The sequence below is a fragment of the Haliotis rufescens genome, unplaced genomic scaffold, assembly GCF_023055435.1.
Source record: "Haliotis rufescens isolate VD_foot unplaced genomic scaffold, xgHalRufe1.0.p SCAF_11, whole genome shotgun sequence".
NCBI lineage: Eukaryota > Metazoa > Mollusca > Gastropoda > Lepetellida > Haliotidae > Haliotis > Haliotis rufescens.
Genome location: NW_025963791.1, coordinates 27,181,425 through 27,202,415, shown reverse-complemented (window position 1 = coordinate 27,202,415; position 20,991 = coordinate 27,181,425). Strand labels below are relative to the sequence as shown.

The 20,991-nt window shown below is 38.6% G+C and overlaps 1 protein-coding gene across 2 annotated transcripts in view; it reads right to left on the bottom strand.

Annotated features, from left to right (window-relative positions):
- LOC124149322 (coiled-coil domain-containing protein 6-like) overlaps positions 1 to 20,984 on the bottom strand; it is a 44,328-nt gene extending 23,344 nt beyond the window's left edge. For both annotated transcript variants that reach the window (XM_046520826.2, XM_046520827.2), the window contains exons 1-5: positions 20,562 to 20,984; positions 6,909 to 7,058; positions 1,994 to 2,122; positions 1,578 to 1,681; positions 222 to 379 (exon numbers count right to left, since the gene is read on the bottom strand). In XM_046520826.2, the coding sequence (XP_046376782.1) occupies positions 222 to 379; positions 1,578 to 1,681; positions 1,994 to 2,122; positions 6,909 to 7,058; positions 20,562 to 20,783 (763 nt within the window). In that variant the 5' untranslated portion in view covers positions 20,784 to 20,984. The remainder of the gene's footprint in view (positions 1 to 221; positions 380 to 1,577; positions 1,682 to 1,993; positions 2,123 to 6,908; positions 7,059 to 20,561) is intronic.
- Positions 20,985 to 20,991: the final 7 nt, after the last annotated feature.

The following is a 20,991-nucleotide window of genomic DNA, read 5'->3' as shown; positions in this document are numbered from 1 at the left end:
CCCTGTGTGTACTCACATTCTGACAAGGAGGATCTGTCTGTCCCTGTGTGTACTCACATTCTGACAAGGAGGATCTGTCTGTCCCTGTGTGTACTCACATTCTGACAAGGAGGATCTGTCTGTCCCTGAGTGTACTCATGTTCTGACAAGGAGGATCTGTCTGTCCACGTGTGTACTCACGTTCTGACAAGGAGGATCTGTCTGTCCCTAAGTGTACTCACGTTCTGACAAGGCTTGTCGGAGCTGGTTCTTTAATCTGTTGGTCTCCCCGCGGAGATTCTCAATGTGCTGCATCAGGTTATGTGCTGTGTCACCGTTGTTCATATCACGCGGCGACGGTGGCGCTGATACGGGCTGGTCCAACTTCTCCTGCAGTAACCTGCATCACATACACAATGCTGCTTATTCCTTTAAACTTATGAAAACTTCATGACATGAAATATTTGTTATTCATTTTCTGAACAGTCACTTCATATTTATAACGGTACAATACACATACTATGATATTCTGAACATCATGATAATCGAACAGATAACTTTTCTAAAATTGTTCATTTAAATCTTACATTAACACTGTAGTAAATGAACTTATAAAACTGATGAAAAGGTTCACAAAAGACCTTAAACTAATAATGGTAAGGCAGGGCACCACCCAAAATTAGCCAAGTTAACACAAGACACAACAATAAACCTATAGTGGTCACACAAGACACATCTTTATCTTAACCAAGTTAATACAACTGAAAGTAAGCCATGTTAACACAGGACACAATAGTAAACCTACAATGGCCACACAGGACACAACTACAAGTTAGCCATGTTAACACAAGACACAACAATAAACCTATAGTGGTCACACAAGACACAACTACAAGTTAGCCATGTTAACACAAGACACAACAATAAACCTATAGTGGTCACACAAGACACAACTACAAGTTAGCCATGTTAACACAAGACACAACAATAAACCTATAGTTGTCACACAAGACACAACTACAAGTTAGCCATGTTAACACAAGACACAACAATAAACCTATAGTAGTCACACAAGACACAACTACAAGTTAGCCATGTTAACACAAGACACAACAATAAACCTATAGTTGTCACACAAGACACAACTACAAGTTAGCCATGTTAACACAAGACACAATAGTAAACCTACAATGGCCACACAGGACACAACCAAAGGTTAGCCATGTTAACACAGGACACAACAGTAAACCTACAATGGCCACAGAAGACAAAATCAAAAGTTAGCCACGATAACACACGATACAAAAGTAAACCTACAATGGCCACAGAAGACAAAATCAAAAGTTAGCCACGATAACACAAGACACAATAGTAAACCTACAATGGCCACAGAAGACAAAATCAAAAGTTAGCCACGATAACACACGATACAAAAGTAAACCTACAATGGACACACTGGACACAACCAAAAGTTAGTCACGATAACACAAGACACAATAGTAAACCTACAAAGGCCACACAGGACACAATTACAAGTTAGCCAAGTTAACACAAGACACAACAGTAAACTGATCATGGTCACACAAGTCACAACTAACCGCTTCTCGGCCTCCAGTTTATCCATCTTCTTCCACAGCCGATTGACCAATGACTCCTGTTCCTGCTCAAGAGCATTCTCCAACTCCACCTTCTCCCGGCGCAACTACAACAGGGAGAAATCATAATGATACAACAAGGGACAATATTATACATACAGTCTGTTTGGACACACCACCTTGAGCTACTGACCAGTTCTAGTGTTTGCTGTTTGGACACAACACCTTGAGCTACTGACCAGTTCTAGTGTCTGCTGTCTGGACAACACTTTGGGCTACTGACCTGTTCTCGTGTCTGCTGTCTTGACATCACCTTGAGCCTCATACTGACCTGTTCTAGTGTCTGCTGTCTGGACATCACCTTGGACTACTGACCAGTTCTCGTGTCTGCTGTCTGGACAACACCTTGAGCTACTGACCTGTTCTAGTGTCTGCTGTTTGGACACTGTGTCTGCCTCCAGTTTCTCTATCTTCCTCATCAGCTTGTTGATCTGGTATTCCTGTTCCTTCTCCAATGTCTGTTCCAACTCTATCTTCTCCTGCCTCAACTGCAACAACAACAACAACTAACTAAACCGACAGCAGATGTTAAAACAAGGCTTCAACTGCATCAACATCAATGCACTACACCAACAGCAAGGGTTACAACAAGGGGCAAGTCCCTGTCACTGACTGGTAGCATCTCTTAGAGGTCAATACCAACAGCTTTTGTACACGTCACTACTTTCTGGAAACCCTTATTTGCTGGTATAATCTGACAAAATCTGTGAAACTGTATGACAACATCCAACATTTATGGAGGTAAAGTCCTCAATACATTTATTAGTAGTGGGACGATACAGCGATGCATTTGGGTGATCATAATTTTTCAATTCTCGGTACAAGTATCTATCATAATTGCACACTAAGTAAAAAGTATTGATTCTTACCTTAAATGTATTCTTTAATAAATGTTACAAACACTAATTTCTTGTGAAAATGAGTGAAATTGTAAATAGTTTTATCCATTGCGCCATACTTGACAGATGACACTGCCAACTGTAAATCGTTAATGTGCCAGGTTTTGGGCCATCTATGAAAAAGATTGCTTACATCATGTACATGCCACAGATAAGAGCACATGCAAGTACCGTGATACATATGGGATCGTGAGCAAGGTATTGTGATACATATGGGATCGTGAGCAAGGTATCGTGATACGTATCAGACCGCACATTTGGGTGTATCATCACAGCCCTGGTATTCATACAATTGGGTAAGTCAGTGAAGTGAATGTTGTTTTATGTCAGGGATACACCAGCTATATCATAGCAGCCGGTAAATAATTGTGTCTGGACCAGTACGTCATTCCACCAAGCAATCTTAGTGCTAAGACGATCCTAACTCCCAAACTCCAAGAATTACAAAGGTCATGGCACCAAGATCGCTGTGAAGATCAGGGCCTTGTTCCACAAAGCGATCTTAGTGCTAAGTTGGTCGTAACTCTACTTTATCATAGGCTTACAATCAATATAGCACTAAGATCGCTTTGTGGAAGGGGGCCCAGTCCCTGGGACCTGACAATCCAGTGGAGTCAGGGACATGCAATCAACCAAGTCAACAACCATGACCGCCTTATCTATACAGTTGCCTCCCAACACAGACAAGCACCGGTTAACTTCTCTAAGAGGCATTTAGAAGTTGGAGTGCTAAGTAAGTGTATACGTGGATGAACATCACTTGATTGATAATGGTGTTAGAACCTACATTGATACGTTTCTCCTAATTGTAATATAGAAGTTGTTCATCCATATATCTTATACTTACTAATAATAGGTTACTTGGCAGCAGTCCTACCCTGGGATCCCCACAGGGTTAGCAGGGATAGAAACTAACTGTTTCAGTCCACTAGTCCTTATAATGATAACAAATAGCAAAACCCTTAAAAGGGGCTAATTTCTACTAGTCCTTATGATACCTTAACTATTGGGCAGTTTGGCAAGGACTACAGGACTAGTGCCAATTTCTAACGCTGGGGTAGTGGCAGATGACAGGCCCAAACTGTTCAGATAGGACTTACAACAAATAAGTCACTGGACTTATTACAAAATATCGAACCAAGTTACGTCTGGGTTTTTTTCGTGAGTCAGTGACTGTTCATCATGTTCATGAACGAGAATGATGAATGACCACAGACTTGTTCATGAAGTATTTCTGCTGAGTGGTGCTGAGCGGCGTCACACAACAAACAAACACTGACTTATTCATGTTATCTACACAGATTGTGTAAGTGGCTGGTAGAACAGGACATACCCTATACACAAACACCGGTCATCATCACTGATTTTCAGTGATCCATTCATATAATTTTCACCCCTATTTTGGCATTTTATGCCCACTGGAAACCACTTTGGCAGATAATCACTACTAGTTGTTCTTTAGCTTTGGCATGTCATATTTAGGTCATATTCACTTCAAATTCTTGACAAAAGTTTGCTTGCTTGATTCAAGTTTCATAATCAATTCAACCGTTATGGACAAAACGATAACAAATAAATACAAATGATAATCATTACCTGATTAAATATAATGCATTTCCTGGATAAATCCCACAGCAATTATCCTGTTGTCTTGTTGCAAACAATACATAAACAATATCAATTTCATGTGATCATAAATAATTTACTAGTTTCAGTCTGTATTCCCCTTGTGTTAGTGTAGGATGTCAGACCAGGTGCTGTGCACATGTGGTTTTACTCTCGTCATGAGTGACATCCCTCTGGGTTGTTTTAATCATACACTGAGACAGATTAAGTAGAGGATCAGGGTACCATTGGGACAATGATCTCTTTCAATACTCTCATTTTAGAATTAATTTACAAATTTAACGTTGAAGAGCAAGAACTATGAGACCAGTTCAGCGAAAATGGCAATGTGTAAAGAAAGGCAAATTGAAATGGCTTTATAGTTTTTGTAATTTTACAAAAACCAACCAGGATCTTTAAAAAACAAAGCAATTTAACAAAGAAATAACACTTTTTGTCGATATTTGTTTTGCAAACTTAAAAAAAGTTCTTACTTGAAAGTTAAACACACTCTCAAGTCGAACTGAGCAGTATTTCAGACAGTTTACTGTCATTCCCATGACTCTTGGTGCCAGGCAATGCAAGAACTATGGTCAGCCCCTCCTATAGTGAAATGTGTTTCTAAACTCATGGCTGTAGAAATTGGACAGCACCATAACTGGTTACCATAGTTACACCTGGATCAGATATATATTTAAATGCGAGTTTTCATTTCTGAATTAAATTGGAGGTTTTGTTATTAAAACCATATTAACATTAGCATGAAATGTACATAATTCCCCTGCTATATGTGCATACAGAGCCAACGGGTGACACACAATGCAAAATCTGTCTCCCCAGTGTATAAATCGCCAAGAGTAGATAGAAATGTCACTTTTTCTAAATTCCATCAAGAAATCCCAATAAAACACAATATCACTTTAGGAGAGCATTTTTTTTAGATATTCTCTATTTAAGTTTTATATTTTATATCAAAACATTTCCAGGACATATAGTGCCTATGTCATAGGTGAAAGGTATATCAACAATTAACAACTATTACAACTATTACATTACTGAATTTCTGATCTTTGATGATGGTAAATATTTTTTCAAATCAAAATTAGAATTGGCCATTATTTTTATGCTAACTTAAAATGGTTAATTCAAATCAATGAAACAAATGTGAGATGTGAATTCCTTGATATTTGTCTAAAAAGCATAATTTTGAAAGTATTTTATTTAACATTATTGACAACAACTAATGACAATGGATGTCTTCTATTGAGTAGCAACAGACCATCACTGTGAGAAGTGTCCTTGACCTTCAGGATATAGCTGGGCATATTGTTTCCTCAGCAGCATGTCTTAGACTTGACCTTTGTAACTTGACTTTGACATAAAGGTCAAGGTAAAGTGCTATTGCATACCAGTATGTGATGTCTAGCCCTCAACCATAGCAGTAAACAGACAATTTTCACTGATAAATCTGACAGGGGAGATTAAGAGAAACAGATTATATTTTCCCCTAAGCATGCTCAGTATAACAGAATCAGAAATCACTGCCTACATCATTATCAGCCTGAAGATATAACATGCCTCCAATTTGGCAGAGTTCCTATATTTCAATGCCCTTGATGTTGAAAATCAAATTCATGCTTACCCTATGTTTACTTTATTTGAATAAAGGCCACTTAACATGCTGACATGTAATATTGCCTTGGAACCTATATCCACATGTCATGCGGTCCCTCCAGTGTGTCATGTTGTCAGTCCTATCGGTTAGGCAATCACTCCCTTATGTCATGCATGAATTTCCTGGAGAGATCGTTAGTGAGGTACTCCCCATCTACCCAGGCCCACCTGCATGAGTTTCCGGGGCAGATCCTTAGTGAGGTACTCCCCTCCACCTGCACCCCTAGAGACCCACCTGCATGAGTTTCCAGGACAGATCGTTAGTGAGGTACTCCCCGTTTACCCAGGCCCACCTGCATGAGATTCTAGGAGAGATCGTTAGTGAGGTACTCCCCTCCACCTGCACCCCTAGAGATCCACCTGCATGAGTTTCTGGGACAGATCGTTAGTGAGGTACTCCCCTCTACCTGCACCCCTAGAGATCCACCTGCATGAGTTTCCGGGACAGATCGTTAGTGAGGTACTCCCCTCCACCTGCACCCCTAGAGATCCACCTGCATGAGTTTCCGGGACAGATCGTTAGTGAGGTACTCCCCTCTACCTGTACCCCTAGAGATCCACCTGCATGAGTTTCCGGGACAGATCGTTAGTGAGGTACTCCCCTCTACCTGCACCTCTAGAGACCCACCTGCATGAGTTTCCGGGACAGATCGTTAGTGAGGTACTCCCCTCTACCTGCACCCCTAGAGATCCACCTGCATGAGTTTCCAGGACAGATCGTTAGTGAGGTACTCCCCTCTACCTGCACCCCTAGAGATCCACCTGCATGAGTTTCCGGGACAGATCGTTAGTGAGGTACTCCCCTCTACCTGCACCCCTAGAGATCCACCTGCATGAGTTTCCGGGACAGATCGTTAGTGAGGTACTCCCCTCCACCTGCACCCCTAGAGATCCACCTGCATGAGTTTCCGGGACAGATCGTTAGTGAGGTACTCCCCTCTACCTGTACCCCTAGAGATCCACCTGGATGAGTTTCCGGGACAGATCGTTAGTGAGGTACTCCCCTCTACCTGTACCCCTAGAGATCCACCTGCATGAGTTTCCAGGACAGATCGTTAGTGTGGGGAGTACTCTACCTGCACCCTAAGAGACCCACCTGCATGAGTTTCCTGGACAGATCATTAGTGAGGTACTCCTCCTCCTGCTCGTAGTTCATCGCCAGGGTCTCCTTCTCCTTCTTCAGAGACTGGATCTTCTTCAGCAGAGTGTTGCTGATAAACTCCTCCTCTTGTTCAGCTTTGGCTTGCTGCAAACGGAAGTCAACAACATCAGAATCATGGATGTCTTTTCTAATCAAACCAAATGCCATTTATCTCCAGGTTTAGATATGAATGATAGTCATAACTTAGTGATAACCTGGAAAGATCATCTTATTTGTTGCCCTTACTTGTGTTTTTGTTGTTGTTAACCCTTTCGCCCCGACTGCCCGATTTATCGGGCAGCATAAACCGTGTCCCAGTACCCGGCTGCCCGAAAAATCGGGCAGCTACTGTCCAAGCCCCACACACGGCTGCCCAATAAATTGGGCGGCACGACCGTGTTTACAAAATCGCTCTTTCTACTTCCTTTCTCGTGTGTAATCTCGTTCTAAATATGAAAACGAGATCTACACGTAATGACACGTCATTTTGATGGAATTTCCGAGTCTTTTTGGCGGGAAAATCGCGAATGTCACCTGTTTTCGCGACAGGTATTTTTCTCGCTTGAATCGTAAATCTAGCGTAATGGCGGCCAACTACGATTCGGATAGCGATCAGATGACTAACAACGACTCTATCGGGAATAATAATGTGTTTGATTTGAATAATTTACGCGAAGGGGAGAGGGAATTTCACGAATATTTTCGTGAAGATTTTGACGGTTTCGACGAGGTGTCCCCCCCCCTTCCAACTTTCAAGAATGGGAGTGGCAGAGGGACCACAACGGTGGAGACATGAGGGATTTTGAAGAGGCGACCGGACTCAAGAATATATATTGACACGGTGAGTGAAGTATCGTGCTATTGATTTTTTTCCAACTGTTTTACAATGATTCTGTGTTTGAACAGATTATCAGTGCGACGAATGAGAATGCAGCCTACATGTGAACGAGCGATCACAACAACAACAAAGGTGAGTGGCATGACGTATCTCTTTTCTTTTTTTTTAAATTTAATTTTCTGATCGCAATCCGAATTGTAGTTTGCCGGTTTGTCGTATGTCCTTATATTTCGCTCAATTTGAATAAAATTTATTTCCATATTCATGTTTGTTTTCTTGTTTTTTACATCTTAATTTAAATTTTAGTAATTGTAATAATTATTTATTTATTAATTGATGTAATAAAGTACTGATTTAATTTATTATGCAATTGTAAATAGCAGTGTATTGTAAATTGTTATCACAACTTGTATATTTGCAGAACTTGAATTTACAATCTTTCCATCCTTTTACAATCTTTCCCTCCTTTCAGATCAATCTGTGATGTCATTCTTATAGTAGCTGTGGTTCAATGTTCAGGTAATGTGATAAATTACTATTTAAAAACTTAAATACTTAATTTTTGTTTCAAATCCTGAAAAAGAACAAAATAAATCAAATATTTGTGTTTTTACCTGTGTTAACTAGTTTACCTGCGTTAACAAGTTTACCTGAGTTAACGAGTTTACCTAAGAGGCTGTAAGTGTATCATAAGTAATATGTGACATCAGTATAGAAAACAAAGTCAGTACCAAGAGTTGTAAACTTGTTTATTTGTTTACAGATGTGCATGAAGAGAATTTACCTGTAATACCTGGGATTACCTGTGCCGTCCAAGATGACAAGACCACTGTGTTATGTTTACCTTGTATCTGTGATTTATTTTTGTGATTTTTAATACAATTTGAGCCAAAATTCATTGTCTGTTTTCATTTTTTCAGTGTTTTCAAGTTTTATTTCACTTGTAAACACCTGTAATTAGAAAATAACAAAGGTTAGAGACAATAACAACAAAGAATATTACAGTATACTTAATCCTCTTTACAATGGTATATGATAAATGTATATTAAAAGCAAGTTTCTGGTAGAAAAAGTGCATAAAAAATGATCGTGTGATTTTCCAATATAACTGCCAGGGAGGCCAGTGTACAGGCCTTGTCAGTGTCAGGGACTGCAGGGTCTCAAGGGACATAACTCTGGGGCAGCCAGTGATGAAAGAGTTAATGTTGTATAAAGCTGTACTTAGAAATATTCCAGCAACATGATGGTGGCCTATGTATAAACAAGTCAGGACCAGACATTCCAGTGATGATATTACGAGCAACAATCCACGCTGTCAGGGTTGGATGACAAGGAATCAACCAAATATCAATAAACAGTCGGTGCAATCTAATGAATGGGTTACGCCAACTGTGATACATATTTCCATAGTCAAAAGTAACGGAAGCCAAAGACATCTACAATATTGGTGAAGACAACTTGCAGAAGACCATAGTCAGGGCAAAACAAGGATCTGAACCCACAACCAGCAGATCCTGATAAGGCAAAGGGGAACAACTCTTCACAGCCAATTGCATTGTCTACAACCACTGGCCCACTCCCCTGAATCCTTTGATAATAAAAGAATATTTGGTTGACAAATATACTGGTACATCAAATAATGAACAGAGAGAACCTGTTTCTTGAACACCTGCATCACAGACTGGATAATAATATAACACTATATAACCTGTGGAAAATCAACCCAACATCATAGGATTGTCACCCCGCTATCAATAGACAGTACTTATTGACTGAGAGAACAAGATACAGTAAACATGGTGCACTACGGTTATAACAAACTCAAAGGGACCACTAATTTTAGTTTGTTATAACCATAGTTCATTATAAGCACATATACAGCAAATGGCCGGGACGAAATAAAACAGTTTGTTATATCTCTCTGTTCGTTATAAAAATAGTTTACTGTTCTTGCATGCCATACTCTTTAACCGAGTGAGTGAGTGAGTGAGTGAGTGAGTGAGTGAGTGAGTGAGTGAGTGAGTGAGTGAGTGAGTGAGTGAGTGGGTTTGATTTTATGCTCCTTTTAGCATAATTCCAGCAATATCATGGTGGGGGACACCAGAAATGGGCCTCACACATTGTACCCATGTTGGGAATCGAACCCGCGTCTTCGGCGTGACTACGAATACTTTAACCACTTGGCTACCCGACCACCCCCTTTAACCAAGTCAACTTTGAAACTTATTTGTCAGTAACTAGTTAAACCAATAAGAGAGAGAATAATGGATGTCAACTTCTTTGTTTTGTTGTGGGGTATATACTTTCTCAATCACCTGTTGAGTTCAACAGGAGTAAGCATATATTCCGAAACATGTTTCTCACGATAAAGAAATTCTCTCTCTCATATGTATCACTCCTGAATGTAATTCAAACCAGTTAAACCCAACACTAAACTGAAACGCAATGATGTTACAACAGCTTATTGTTGTCAGTGGCGAAGATAAAACCTTGGTGTATCCTAAATCATTTCAAACAGTTCTGTCAAGCAGATCCTTGATGCAGTCATTGATTGCACCACGACAGAAAAACATGCAGCCCCAGCTGCACTGCACTGTTCGTCAACAGTTCAAATTCAATCCAAGGTCACCTCGTCCCATGCACGCTGTACTATATGCAACCCAAACTAACACAGAGCTGTCCAACAGGATACCATGGAAGATGGGTCCCTGTGATAGCAGAGATGACCTTGGTGCTAGGAATAAGCAGCAGCATCTACTGCATTTACAAACATGATGAACAAAGGCTCGCATTCCAACAACCGGTGTCTCCTTGCGTCACTTCACATATATTTGATACACATTAAGTGTCATCTCACTATATTTTGTCATACAGATTTAGCATGTCTACTGTCATTTCACCATATTTGTGAGAAACTTTCAGTGCCATGTTACGACACACCTCAAGTGCCATGTAACCATAATCTTATCTAATCATGCTGATACACATCTTAGTAAGATATACTGTTAATGTAGGTTCCATCAATAATCTTATATGTGATATACTTCAACACACATCTGATACATTCGTGTGTCATTTTGTCCTGGTGTCCTTTTACAATGTTTACCATATATGTAATACATTATGTCATTTTGTCCTATATGTAATACATTCTAATGTCCTTTTACCATGTTTACCATATATGTAATACATTGTCAATTTGTCCAATATGTAATACATCCTTGTGTCTTTTTACCATGTTTATCATATATGTAATACATTGTGTCATTTCCTCATATGAATTATACATTATTATGTCATTTCCTCATATAAATAATACATTCTTGTGTCATTTCATCATATAAATAATACATTCTTGTGTCATTTCATCATATAAGTGATACTCTGTATAACATTACTCTGTGGGACTGTATAACATTACTCTGTGGGACTGTGTATAACATTACTCTGTATAACATTACTCTGTGGGACTGTGTATAACATTACTCTGTGGGACTGTGTATAACATTACTCTGTGGGACTGTATAACATTATTCTGTGGGACTGTGTATAACATTACTCTGTGGGACTGTATAACATTACTCTGTGGGACTGTGTATAACATTACTCTGTGGGACTGTGTATAACATTACTCTGTGGGACTCTGTATAACATTACTCTGTGGGACTGTGTATAACATTACTCTGTGGGACTGTATAACATTACTCTGTGGGACTGTGTATAACATTACTCTGTGGGACTGTGTATAACATTACTCTGTGGGACTATATAACATTACTCTGTGGGACAGTATAACATTACTCTGTGGGACTGTGTATAACATTACTCTGTGGGACTGTGTATAACATTACTCTGTGGGACAGTACAACATTACTCTGTGGGACTGTGTATAGCATTACTCTGTGGGACTGTGTATAACATTACTCTGTGGGACTGTGTATAACATTATTCTGTGGGACTGTGTATAACATTACTCTCTATAACATTACTCTGTGGGACAGTATAACATTACTCTGTGGGACTGTGTATAACATTACTCTGTGGGACTATATAACATTACTCTGTGGGACTGTATATAACATTACTCTGTGGGACTGTGTATAACATTATTCTGTGGGACTGTGTATAACATTACTCTGTGGGACTGTGTATAACATTACTCTGTGGGACTGTATAACATTACTCTGTGGGACTGTATAACATTACTCTGTGGGACTCTGTATAACATTACTCTGTGGGACTGTGTATAACATTACTCTGTGGGACTCTGTATAACATTACTCTGTGGGACTCTGTATAACATTACTCTGTGGGACTGTGTACAAATGGTGTATAACATTATTCTGTGGGACTGTGTATAACATTACTCTGTGGGACTGTGTATAACATTACTCTGTGGGACTATATAACATTACTCTGTGGGACTGTGTATAACATTACTCTATATAACATTACTCTTTGGGACAGTATAACATTACTCTGTGGGACTGTGTATAACATTACTCTGTGGGACTGTGTATAACATTACTCTGTGGGACTGTATAACATTACTCTGTGGGACTGTATAACATTACTCTGTGGGACTGTGTATAACATTACTCTGTGGGACTGTGTATAACATTACTCTGTGGGACTGTGTATAACATTACTCTGTGGGACTCTGTATAACATTATTCTGTGGGACTGTATAACATTATTCTGTGGGACTGTGTATAACATTACTCTGTGGGACAGTATAACATTATTCTGTGGGACTGTGTATAACATTACTCTGTGGGACTATATAACATTACTCTGTGGGGCTATATAACATTACTCTGTGGGACTGTGTTTAACATTACTCTGTGGGACTGTGTGTTACATTACTCTGTGGGACTGTGTATAACATTATCCTTCGGGACAGTATAACATTACTCTGTGGGACTGTGTATAACATTACTCTGTGGGACTGTGTATAACATTACTCTGTGGGACTGTGTATAACATGACTCTGTGGGACTATATAACATTACTCTGTGGGACTGTATAACATTACTCTGTGGAACTGTATAACATTGCTCTGTGGGACTCTGTATAACATTACTCTGTGGAACTGTATAACATTGCTCTGTGGGACTCTGTATAACATTACTCTGTGGAACTGTATAACATTACTCTGTGGGACTCTGTATAACATTGCTCTGTGGGACTCTGTATAACATTATTCTGTGGGATTATGTGTAACATAACTCTCCGGGAAACATTCGTCAGGGGATCATCACCGATATTTTTATATTTTTATTGCATGAGCAGATAGATTGTCTCATAATGGCATGGGTAATGCTTTTCTTCTTGTCTTTTTAAATATTGCAAAACATAGCCTCAGGACACGCAGACAAAATATTGACCCAAATACAAACATTTGTGATGAACCTGTATTTTATTTTATTTTATTTGAAAAAAGTACAGATAATGATAATGTATCTCTGAACTTAATGTCATGTTAGGAATTTTACAAGAAGTACTCAATCAAAATTAACATTTTTGTAACAGACAGCCTATAGATCACACAAAATGCTGACATAGATTATTTAGATCTTGAATTTGAGAGAGTGAGTGAATCTGGTTTAATGCTGCTTTGAAAAGGGTTTCAGATATCATGGCCTGTCAGCTTGATGTGGGAAGAAAGCCTGCTGTGATGCAGGTCTGAAACCCACCAGCACAGGTATGGTGCTGACAAATCAAGAAACAATAATCAGGACACATCTGAGGTTATACTCTGATTCTTAGGTTTCTGGCACGCCTAAGGTAGGTAACTCTGCAGAGTGAATTCTGATGCCTTGGATGACTGGGCCGTGTGTGCCTAATGTAGAACATGGATGTGCCCCATTAATAGTTTGTCGTATCTGAAAATTGTGTCTCATCTCGATTTAGCAGTGACTCGGGTAAATATTTACTGAAAACGATATCAAGAGGAAAGTCCAATGGTTTAAGTACATAGCAGCCTTATAAATCACTGTAAATCTTGAAATTAACGTGAGCGTGAATTAAATGCGAAAAATGCATTTTTAAACATCGCATTTTATATTGACAATAAAACATTTTGGATAGCAAAAATACCAACTTATACATACGCTGATGTATTCCACACCACTGTTTATTGAGCAGCACTTGTATATAAAGTATACAAACAATGTCATTCAAACACTAATTACGTCCTGTGAATTGTCACTGCTGGGGTCAAGACAAGAGTTCTACTCACTTATGTCATCACTGATCACACCTGCAAGTCCAAACAGACGCCACCCTTTGTTCTTTGCGACTGCATCAAAGACGGACACGAGCCAGCGCGCATGTATTGTTTTTGCGGAAGTACTTTACTCAGCGCTAATAAGCGGTGCTATTTGGTGTGTGATTGGATTAATGTAAGGTTGGATTAAGGTGAGGATTCTAAACCTGACTGAGGACATCTTTAGATAGAAATCCACTGATGCTTGAGAGGTTGGGTGTCGCATTCATATAGAGTCTCATTTTTGGCTAGGGTCCAGTGGTCGCATTCTTTTGGAGACGCATTAATTTCAGAGTTTGCATCTTATCCTGCTTGAATGGGACAAAAAGTATCCTATGTTTACATGTTCTATCAGGTTTATTCAAATCCAATTTGCAGCAAAATTGAAGGCATAGAGAACTTGTTCAGAATTACAGCCCTTAAATGCTACTTGTCAATGAGGACAGCCATCATGCGATTTTTACTTGTCCTCTGCACGACTAAGTAGTCTCTGGCAGACGGAATTTTGAAGGCTACACAGTTGAACACATTTGACATGTCCTATCATTTAATATATGTTACAAATGGAAATTAATATTAAAACAACACAAACAAAAATATCTCACAACAAAACTTCACAAATTTAAACTTATGACTACCTCAATACACACCTTAACAACTTGCACTGATCTTGGAAAAGTAATTGTTGTGAAGATATATGATGAATGCTAACTTTACACCACAAATCTTATTAAGTTCATATCATACTGACGTAAGCTGTCAAAACAATTACAGCCGAGCTTCAGATGACTAAGACCTCAAACATTTCCCATGACATGGCTCCTTGAAACTTCGACACACTCAGGGTAGAAGCATGATAAACTTGTAAGCATGATCATGAGCGGTCAACCACATAAGTTGTGTCATTATGTCTGCCGTGATGAATCACTGTCATTATGAACAAAAACACTTTCAGTCTCTTGAGGCTATAGGGATTATCTAGTCCTGCTCACACACACTCTGATGTTTGGCCTCAGGTCTGCAGGATCTGTCACTAGAAATCCCCAAATGCGAATTTGACATTTCCTATTTCATGTAAATATTGTATGCTAATGTGATGACTTGGTCGGGGTGACATATGCCACTGATAACAGACCCAAGAAAGAGGCTTAATTTGACATTACTGTACAGAATTCAACGTTTCAATGCAAAGTTAAAATACCTTAAAAAATAAAAGAATATAACTCTTTTTTTTTAAACAAAATAACATTTTTTTTCAAATTTGCCTGCCAAGGGCACTTAGTTTGGGATCCAAGACAAATCCCCGAGCAAACACTGTTTGAGAATCCTATCTTGCCAAAAGAAGAAAAACAGCTCAGGCCGCACAAACTAATGCTAAGAAGCATCAAGCAATGCATATTGGAAATAGCATCAGTTTGTCGAATGCTAAAGGTATCCCAAGGGCTAGTAGAATTTCAGGCTTTTTAAGGGGTGTCCCAATAGGTAATCAGTATACGGGGAAGTGAATGTTCCATATTAAGCATGTTAAGTTTGCATCACTGTCTTCATTAATGGCTTCTTAAACATGTTTATCAATATCATAGACAGCTGACAGGGCTGTACTGGTACAGTGAGTGAGTGAGTGAGTGAGTGAGTGAGCGAGCGAGTGAGTGATATCAGCATCATTAAAGATCGACCATTTAATATTCTGCTTGGGATTTGGGATTTTTGTTTAAGACAGAATAATTGTTTCAGTCAGCACTTAAAAACGGTCAATTGTTTTCTCCAAACATCTTTTTAACCCACAACTCACACTGTTTTAAAACATTAAGTGTGTCCTGTGAACAATGTATTATTCTGAGGCAAATTCCTTGTTCAAGAATAACAACAGCTAAAGGAAACAACTAGCCCTTCTAGATTTCCCCTGGTATCTGACTAGCTAGCCTTGCTCCAAGGCTGTACTGTAAGAAAAGGCCATGGATGTGTATTAATTCTATCCTCCTGATAGGCAAGTCTAGATATGTGGACAGTACAAAAGACTCCAGTCTCTTATAGGGACAACTTGTTCTTATTATTTACATAATCTTGAACTTACGATGTAAACTATTAATTATTGCCTTATCGACTTGTGCAAGTCTAGTGACTAGCACCCATGTATGAACTGAGTCCATTACACAGTGGTAAACATGGTAAGACAGATTGACAGCATTCATCTACTGATATAGAGGTTATCACGCGAGTGGGTTTGGGGATGAATGTCCTGTATTAGGAATAAACATTTAGCCAGCCTTAACGAGTGAAATACATGGTGTATATTCCTAACACAGGATACATACCATCCCCAAACACACAAGTATGATATCATTCTCCAATTCTGTGCTCGAAAAATCTCTTCCCAATTTCTCACAAACATTACCCAAACATTGCAAGTTTCCCTGGAGACTGCGCATTTATTATACATTACGTCAGGTAGGTAAATGATGTGTCAGTCAGACAACGACTTTACACGGATGAGAATGGATATTTTCCTTTTCAGCTGAAACATGTTTGCAATGGAGCCTGGTCCATAATATGGGGGTTTTACGGGGAAGCCACAAGGCTTTAACAAACTTGTGGTCATTAAAATTCATGGATCCACGGAAAACTCTCATCTCTGTTTACACATTAAAATATAAAAATGCTATTTCATATATAATGTGCAGTAAAAAACTACAGCCTTTCACTTAAGGTGTACAAACTTATCATTGGCACAAATCATTGGGACACAAAAATATGAAACACTTTTTAAGAGAAAGTAACAGTTATTGTGATATGTTAAATAAATTACTGATTGCAATTACAATTATGACTCTTAACTCTTTTTTTTATTATTTAAAAAAAAGATTTTGAGGGTATGATGACTCCCAAAATAGAACGCCTAGGGGAATCCCTGCATATCGTGGCAATAAAGTATCATCATGTATGCACCTTTCAGTGCACCATTACACCACTAAGACTGTCTGTGGTTTGTGTGTTTCTCACCTCCCCCACCAGTCCTAAAATGCCATTCTATCTAAAAAAGAGAAGATTTATATATCCAGGAGTTTGACCCAAGATAATATTTATTACACTTTGAAATAAGTTTACAAACTTCCTGTCTCACAAAAATATTCAAGGTACCGGATTTGACGTAAATAGGCGCCCAGGGCACTCTTAAAATTAGAAATGAGGGGCTCTAATTAGAATGTAATTTTGGTGAAAAAAACAAACAGTGTTGAAAGATTGTACATTTCGTGGTTTATGCTGACAGCCTGAAATGATATATGCGTATTATACAGGATAGATATATTATTCAAGAATTTAATTGCCCATAATTAAGGGTGCATATAACACACGAGTGCGTATTATACATGACTAAATAAGTCTTGTGTGCATTGATCAATCGGAAAGGTTGCTAATTGGGATTGTTCACTAGCCAATATATTATCAAATATCGCTGTGGGCGCTTATTAGAGCAAGGCACTTATTACGTCGAATGCGATATTTGCAGAAGGATATTCAAAGAAGAGAAGTGACTTTGCCCATGGCCTTGTTTATTCCCCATCTTGTTGCACTATGTTGTTCCCTTTCAGATACAGCAATCATCATAGTGAACATAACTAAACAATGATGCAGTGAGTACATGCAGTTTGAAAAATGATCAAAATACATAACCATTATCAAACTCTTGAGGTCAAGATTCAAATTGAGACCTATTTTGGCACATATATTCACATAATAGTTTCATTATCAACAAAACGTTTTTACTTCATTTTCTTTTCAATTTGTTTGCCTGCCCACTCTGTGGAGCTGAACGTAGATTCTTTGTCATGAGATGACAGACAGACTACAATAGGATATCTAATGGGCAAGGCATCTGGTCAGCAATCACTCAAACCAAAGGCACCATCATCAAAGGCACTTTGATCAAAGTGACCAGATGGCCCAGTGACCTTGAATGTTGGACACCTATCTTGTATAACACAGCTGGTGAGGAACATTTGGTTCAAACTTTCAGTCAGCCAATCAACACGAGGAACCAGTTTTGGTAGTGGAATATCAGCATGATCAAAGGACAATACAAGAAGGAATTATGAAGAGAATATGTATCAAGAGAGCTTGAATAACACTTAGTAGACAGTACGGCAAACAGTCCTTGCACTGGGTAGAAAAGTGCACAGAGCAAATCTATTTACACTGTCCATCCGGAAAACTCTTGGGACGATACTTGGGACTATTCTTATAAACATTTCAATTTCTTTTAATACATGTATAACAAATGGGCACAGAAGCTCATCTTCAGGGACTATTCAATGACATGAAATTTATAGGGTGAGGGTGTCCTACTGCCTGAGTAGTCTCTTTTATGAAAGAAATTCTGAACAATGCTAACACAATGCATTTTTGGTTCTACGTTGTTAATCTTTTAAGTTAAGTTTATAATTGATCACCTTATTTCCTGCTGCAATACATTCAGTAGTTAGGTTGAAAGAGGCGTTGCAGTAGCAATTACTGAACCACATCACACTAATAAATTCAGACATATCACAAATATTAACTGGCATACAGGACTTGACTGACCTAGTATCTCACTCATTTACATATTACCACTACATAACTGAAATCAGCTGATGGGGCCAATATACAAGGGAGGAGAGGGAGGACCAGGCAACTGTAGAGGTAGATCTGCAATAGATAAAGCCACAGTGGTAGGTTGAGAGAGAGGGATCCACAGTCATCTTGAGGCCACTGATCGTAACGATACCATGTTTTAACCTCTTATATTCTTTCTCTACTGGAAACACCCTGCCATCATAAAGATGTACAACCTTCACAATGACCTTGTTATTCATGATGTAGCAACAGCACATTATTCTGAAACACCAAGAACCTGCCTTATTTTATGTTTGTTTGTTGCTTAACGCCACAATATTCCAGTTGTATGATGGCAGCCTATAAATAATCGAGTGTAAAGCAGATAAACCAGTGACTGATATTATGAGCAATGAGCCATGCCATCCAAGTATGCTGACACGCTATCAACAAAATCACCAAGTTTGACCACATGATCAATTTAAGCATGTTAAGAAAACTGTGGAATGTGTGACTTTAACAATCAAAGGTGTGTTTTTTTAAAGTGTCGAATGAGTTAGGCACTGAACATTTTGTCGGACTGCCTGTCTCTGAATGATATTTGGCACACAATTGAATTTTAAAAGTTTTTTACACTTACTGTACATCTTTTAACAAGATAATTGAAGAATTTGCCAAATATTTTGTCGTTACAAAAATTATACATGACTCCATTAAGTTATATAAAACATGCACCCGTTGAACCTATTATTGAAAAGTGCAACGGTGTGCATGTTAAGTACAGTAAATTCAACTTTTCAACATAACAATGATCTTTCAACACAGTAAGTACCTTTAGGCTTTATCATGTTTATGTACCATACTACATTATTAATCTGTGGGTTACCAGTGTTATTTGTAGTTTGTCATCCTTTCTTGGGCTTGAAGTCATCAAACTGTGGGTAGTAAAGACTCTGTGCACATCCTATTATGGTTTACAGCAATATTTATGTAAAATCATGACAGTCATCAGAGATCTGAAATGTACCAGTACTTATGTAGTTTATGTTTCCTCTTTGAAAAATTTATGGGACAAGAGTGCAATCACATTTTTCATGTCAACACACACCTGGTGCAAGTTAAATAAAGTTCCTTAAATCAAGCCCTGGATGGAATTGCAAAATAAGATAACATTCTAAAAAGAACACACCCATGATATTGATGTAAGCATTAATCATGTTAATGGACAGGCCTACTTGAAACTATTACAAACTGAAAACTTTCAAGAATATGGTAACATTAAGTAATGGATATGCCTGATGATGTGAAGTTATTGGAAAGAATGTGAGAACACTAAAGTCAGCAGCTGTGCAGGGTTTTTGGGGTAAGACAAAACAGGAACGCAGAACTGTTCAAAACAAACTATGAGGTAAACATGGTAAAAGTGGAATATAATATATTCATCATAGGCATGATATTGTCAAGGATTAATATCTAACATATTTAGCCAAATATAGAATGTGCCAATATCAATCCTGAATCACTGCCATCCATATTGGTTGACATAGAAGACAATATCTCCAAAATGGTCTTTCAGACACTGGCATTATCACTAATTTTCTGGCTTCAAACATGTACGTTCATTATCAAAAATGAATTACATATCAGCTAAACATAACAAACAAAATATTTTCCCTGCCATGTGTGAGACATGTGTGAACAGATGGTAATTGCTTTTGACATGTTTGAAGATCCAGCAACGAGAATACTTTGAGTTTCATTTGTCACAACACAATGACAACGGTTCTAGATATCTGGAATTATTCAATGACAACATCTAAATCAAATTCTGTAGCTGTCTTTCTATTATTTTTCAAATATCGTGAGAAAAATAAATATTAGTCATGTTTCTAAACACAGACATTTGACTCACAATGTTCACGCTTGCTTTTCTCAGTTCACGATTTTCCTCTTGTAACGATTTGCATTTTAGTTTGTAGGTTTCCAACTCCATCTTCAATACTCTGTTTTCCTGACCCAGGGATTCTATTCTCTTTTGCAGTTGTTCCATCTGTGCTGGTGATGGTGGTTTCATCGTAGGGCCCCCGTCAATGGAGCTTGTGTCGCTCTCCAACTCACTAGCACTGTCCGCCATTGTGATCGACAAAGATCAACAAGCGTGACTACCTAGCCGCCGCTACGACAACATATATCAATACAATTTTCAATGTTTAAGTCGAATATCAACGTTGAATTTCAACACAAGAACACTTCGGTTCGAATTTTTGCTGATTAACTGACTCCATGTATAAACCAGCGACGTGATAGATCTGTCAATAAAATAAATTGACCTTGCGCTGGGT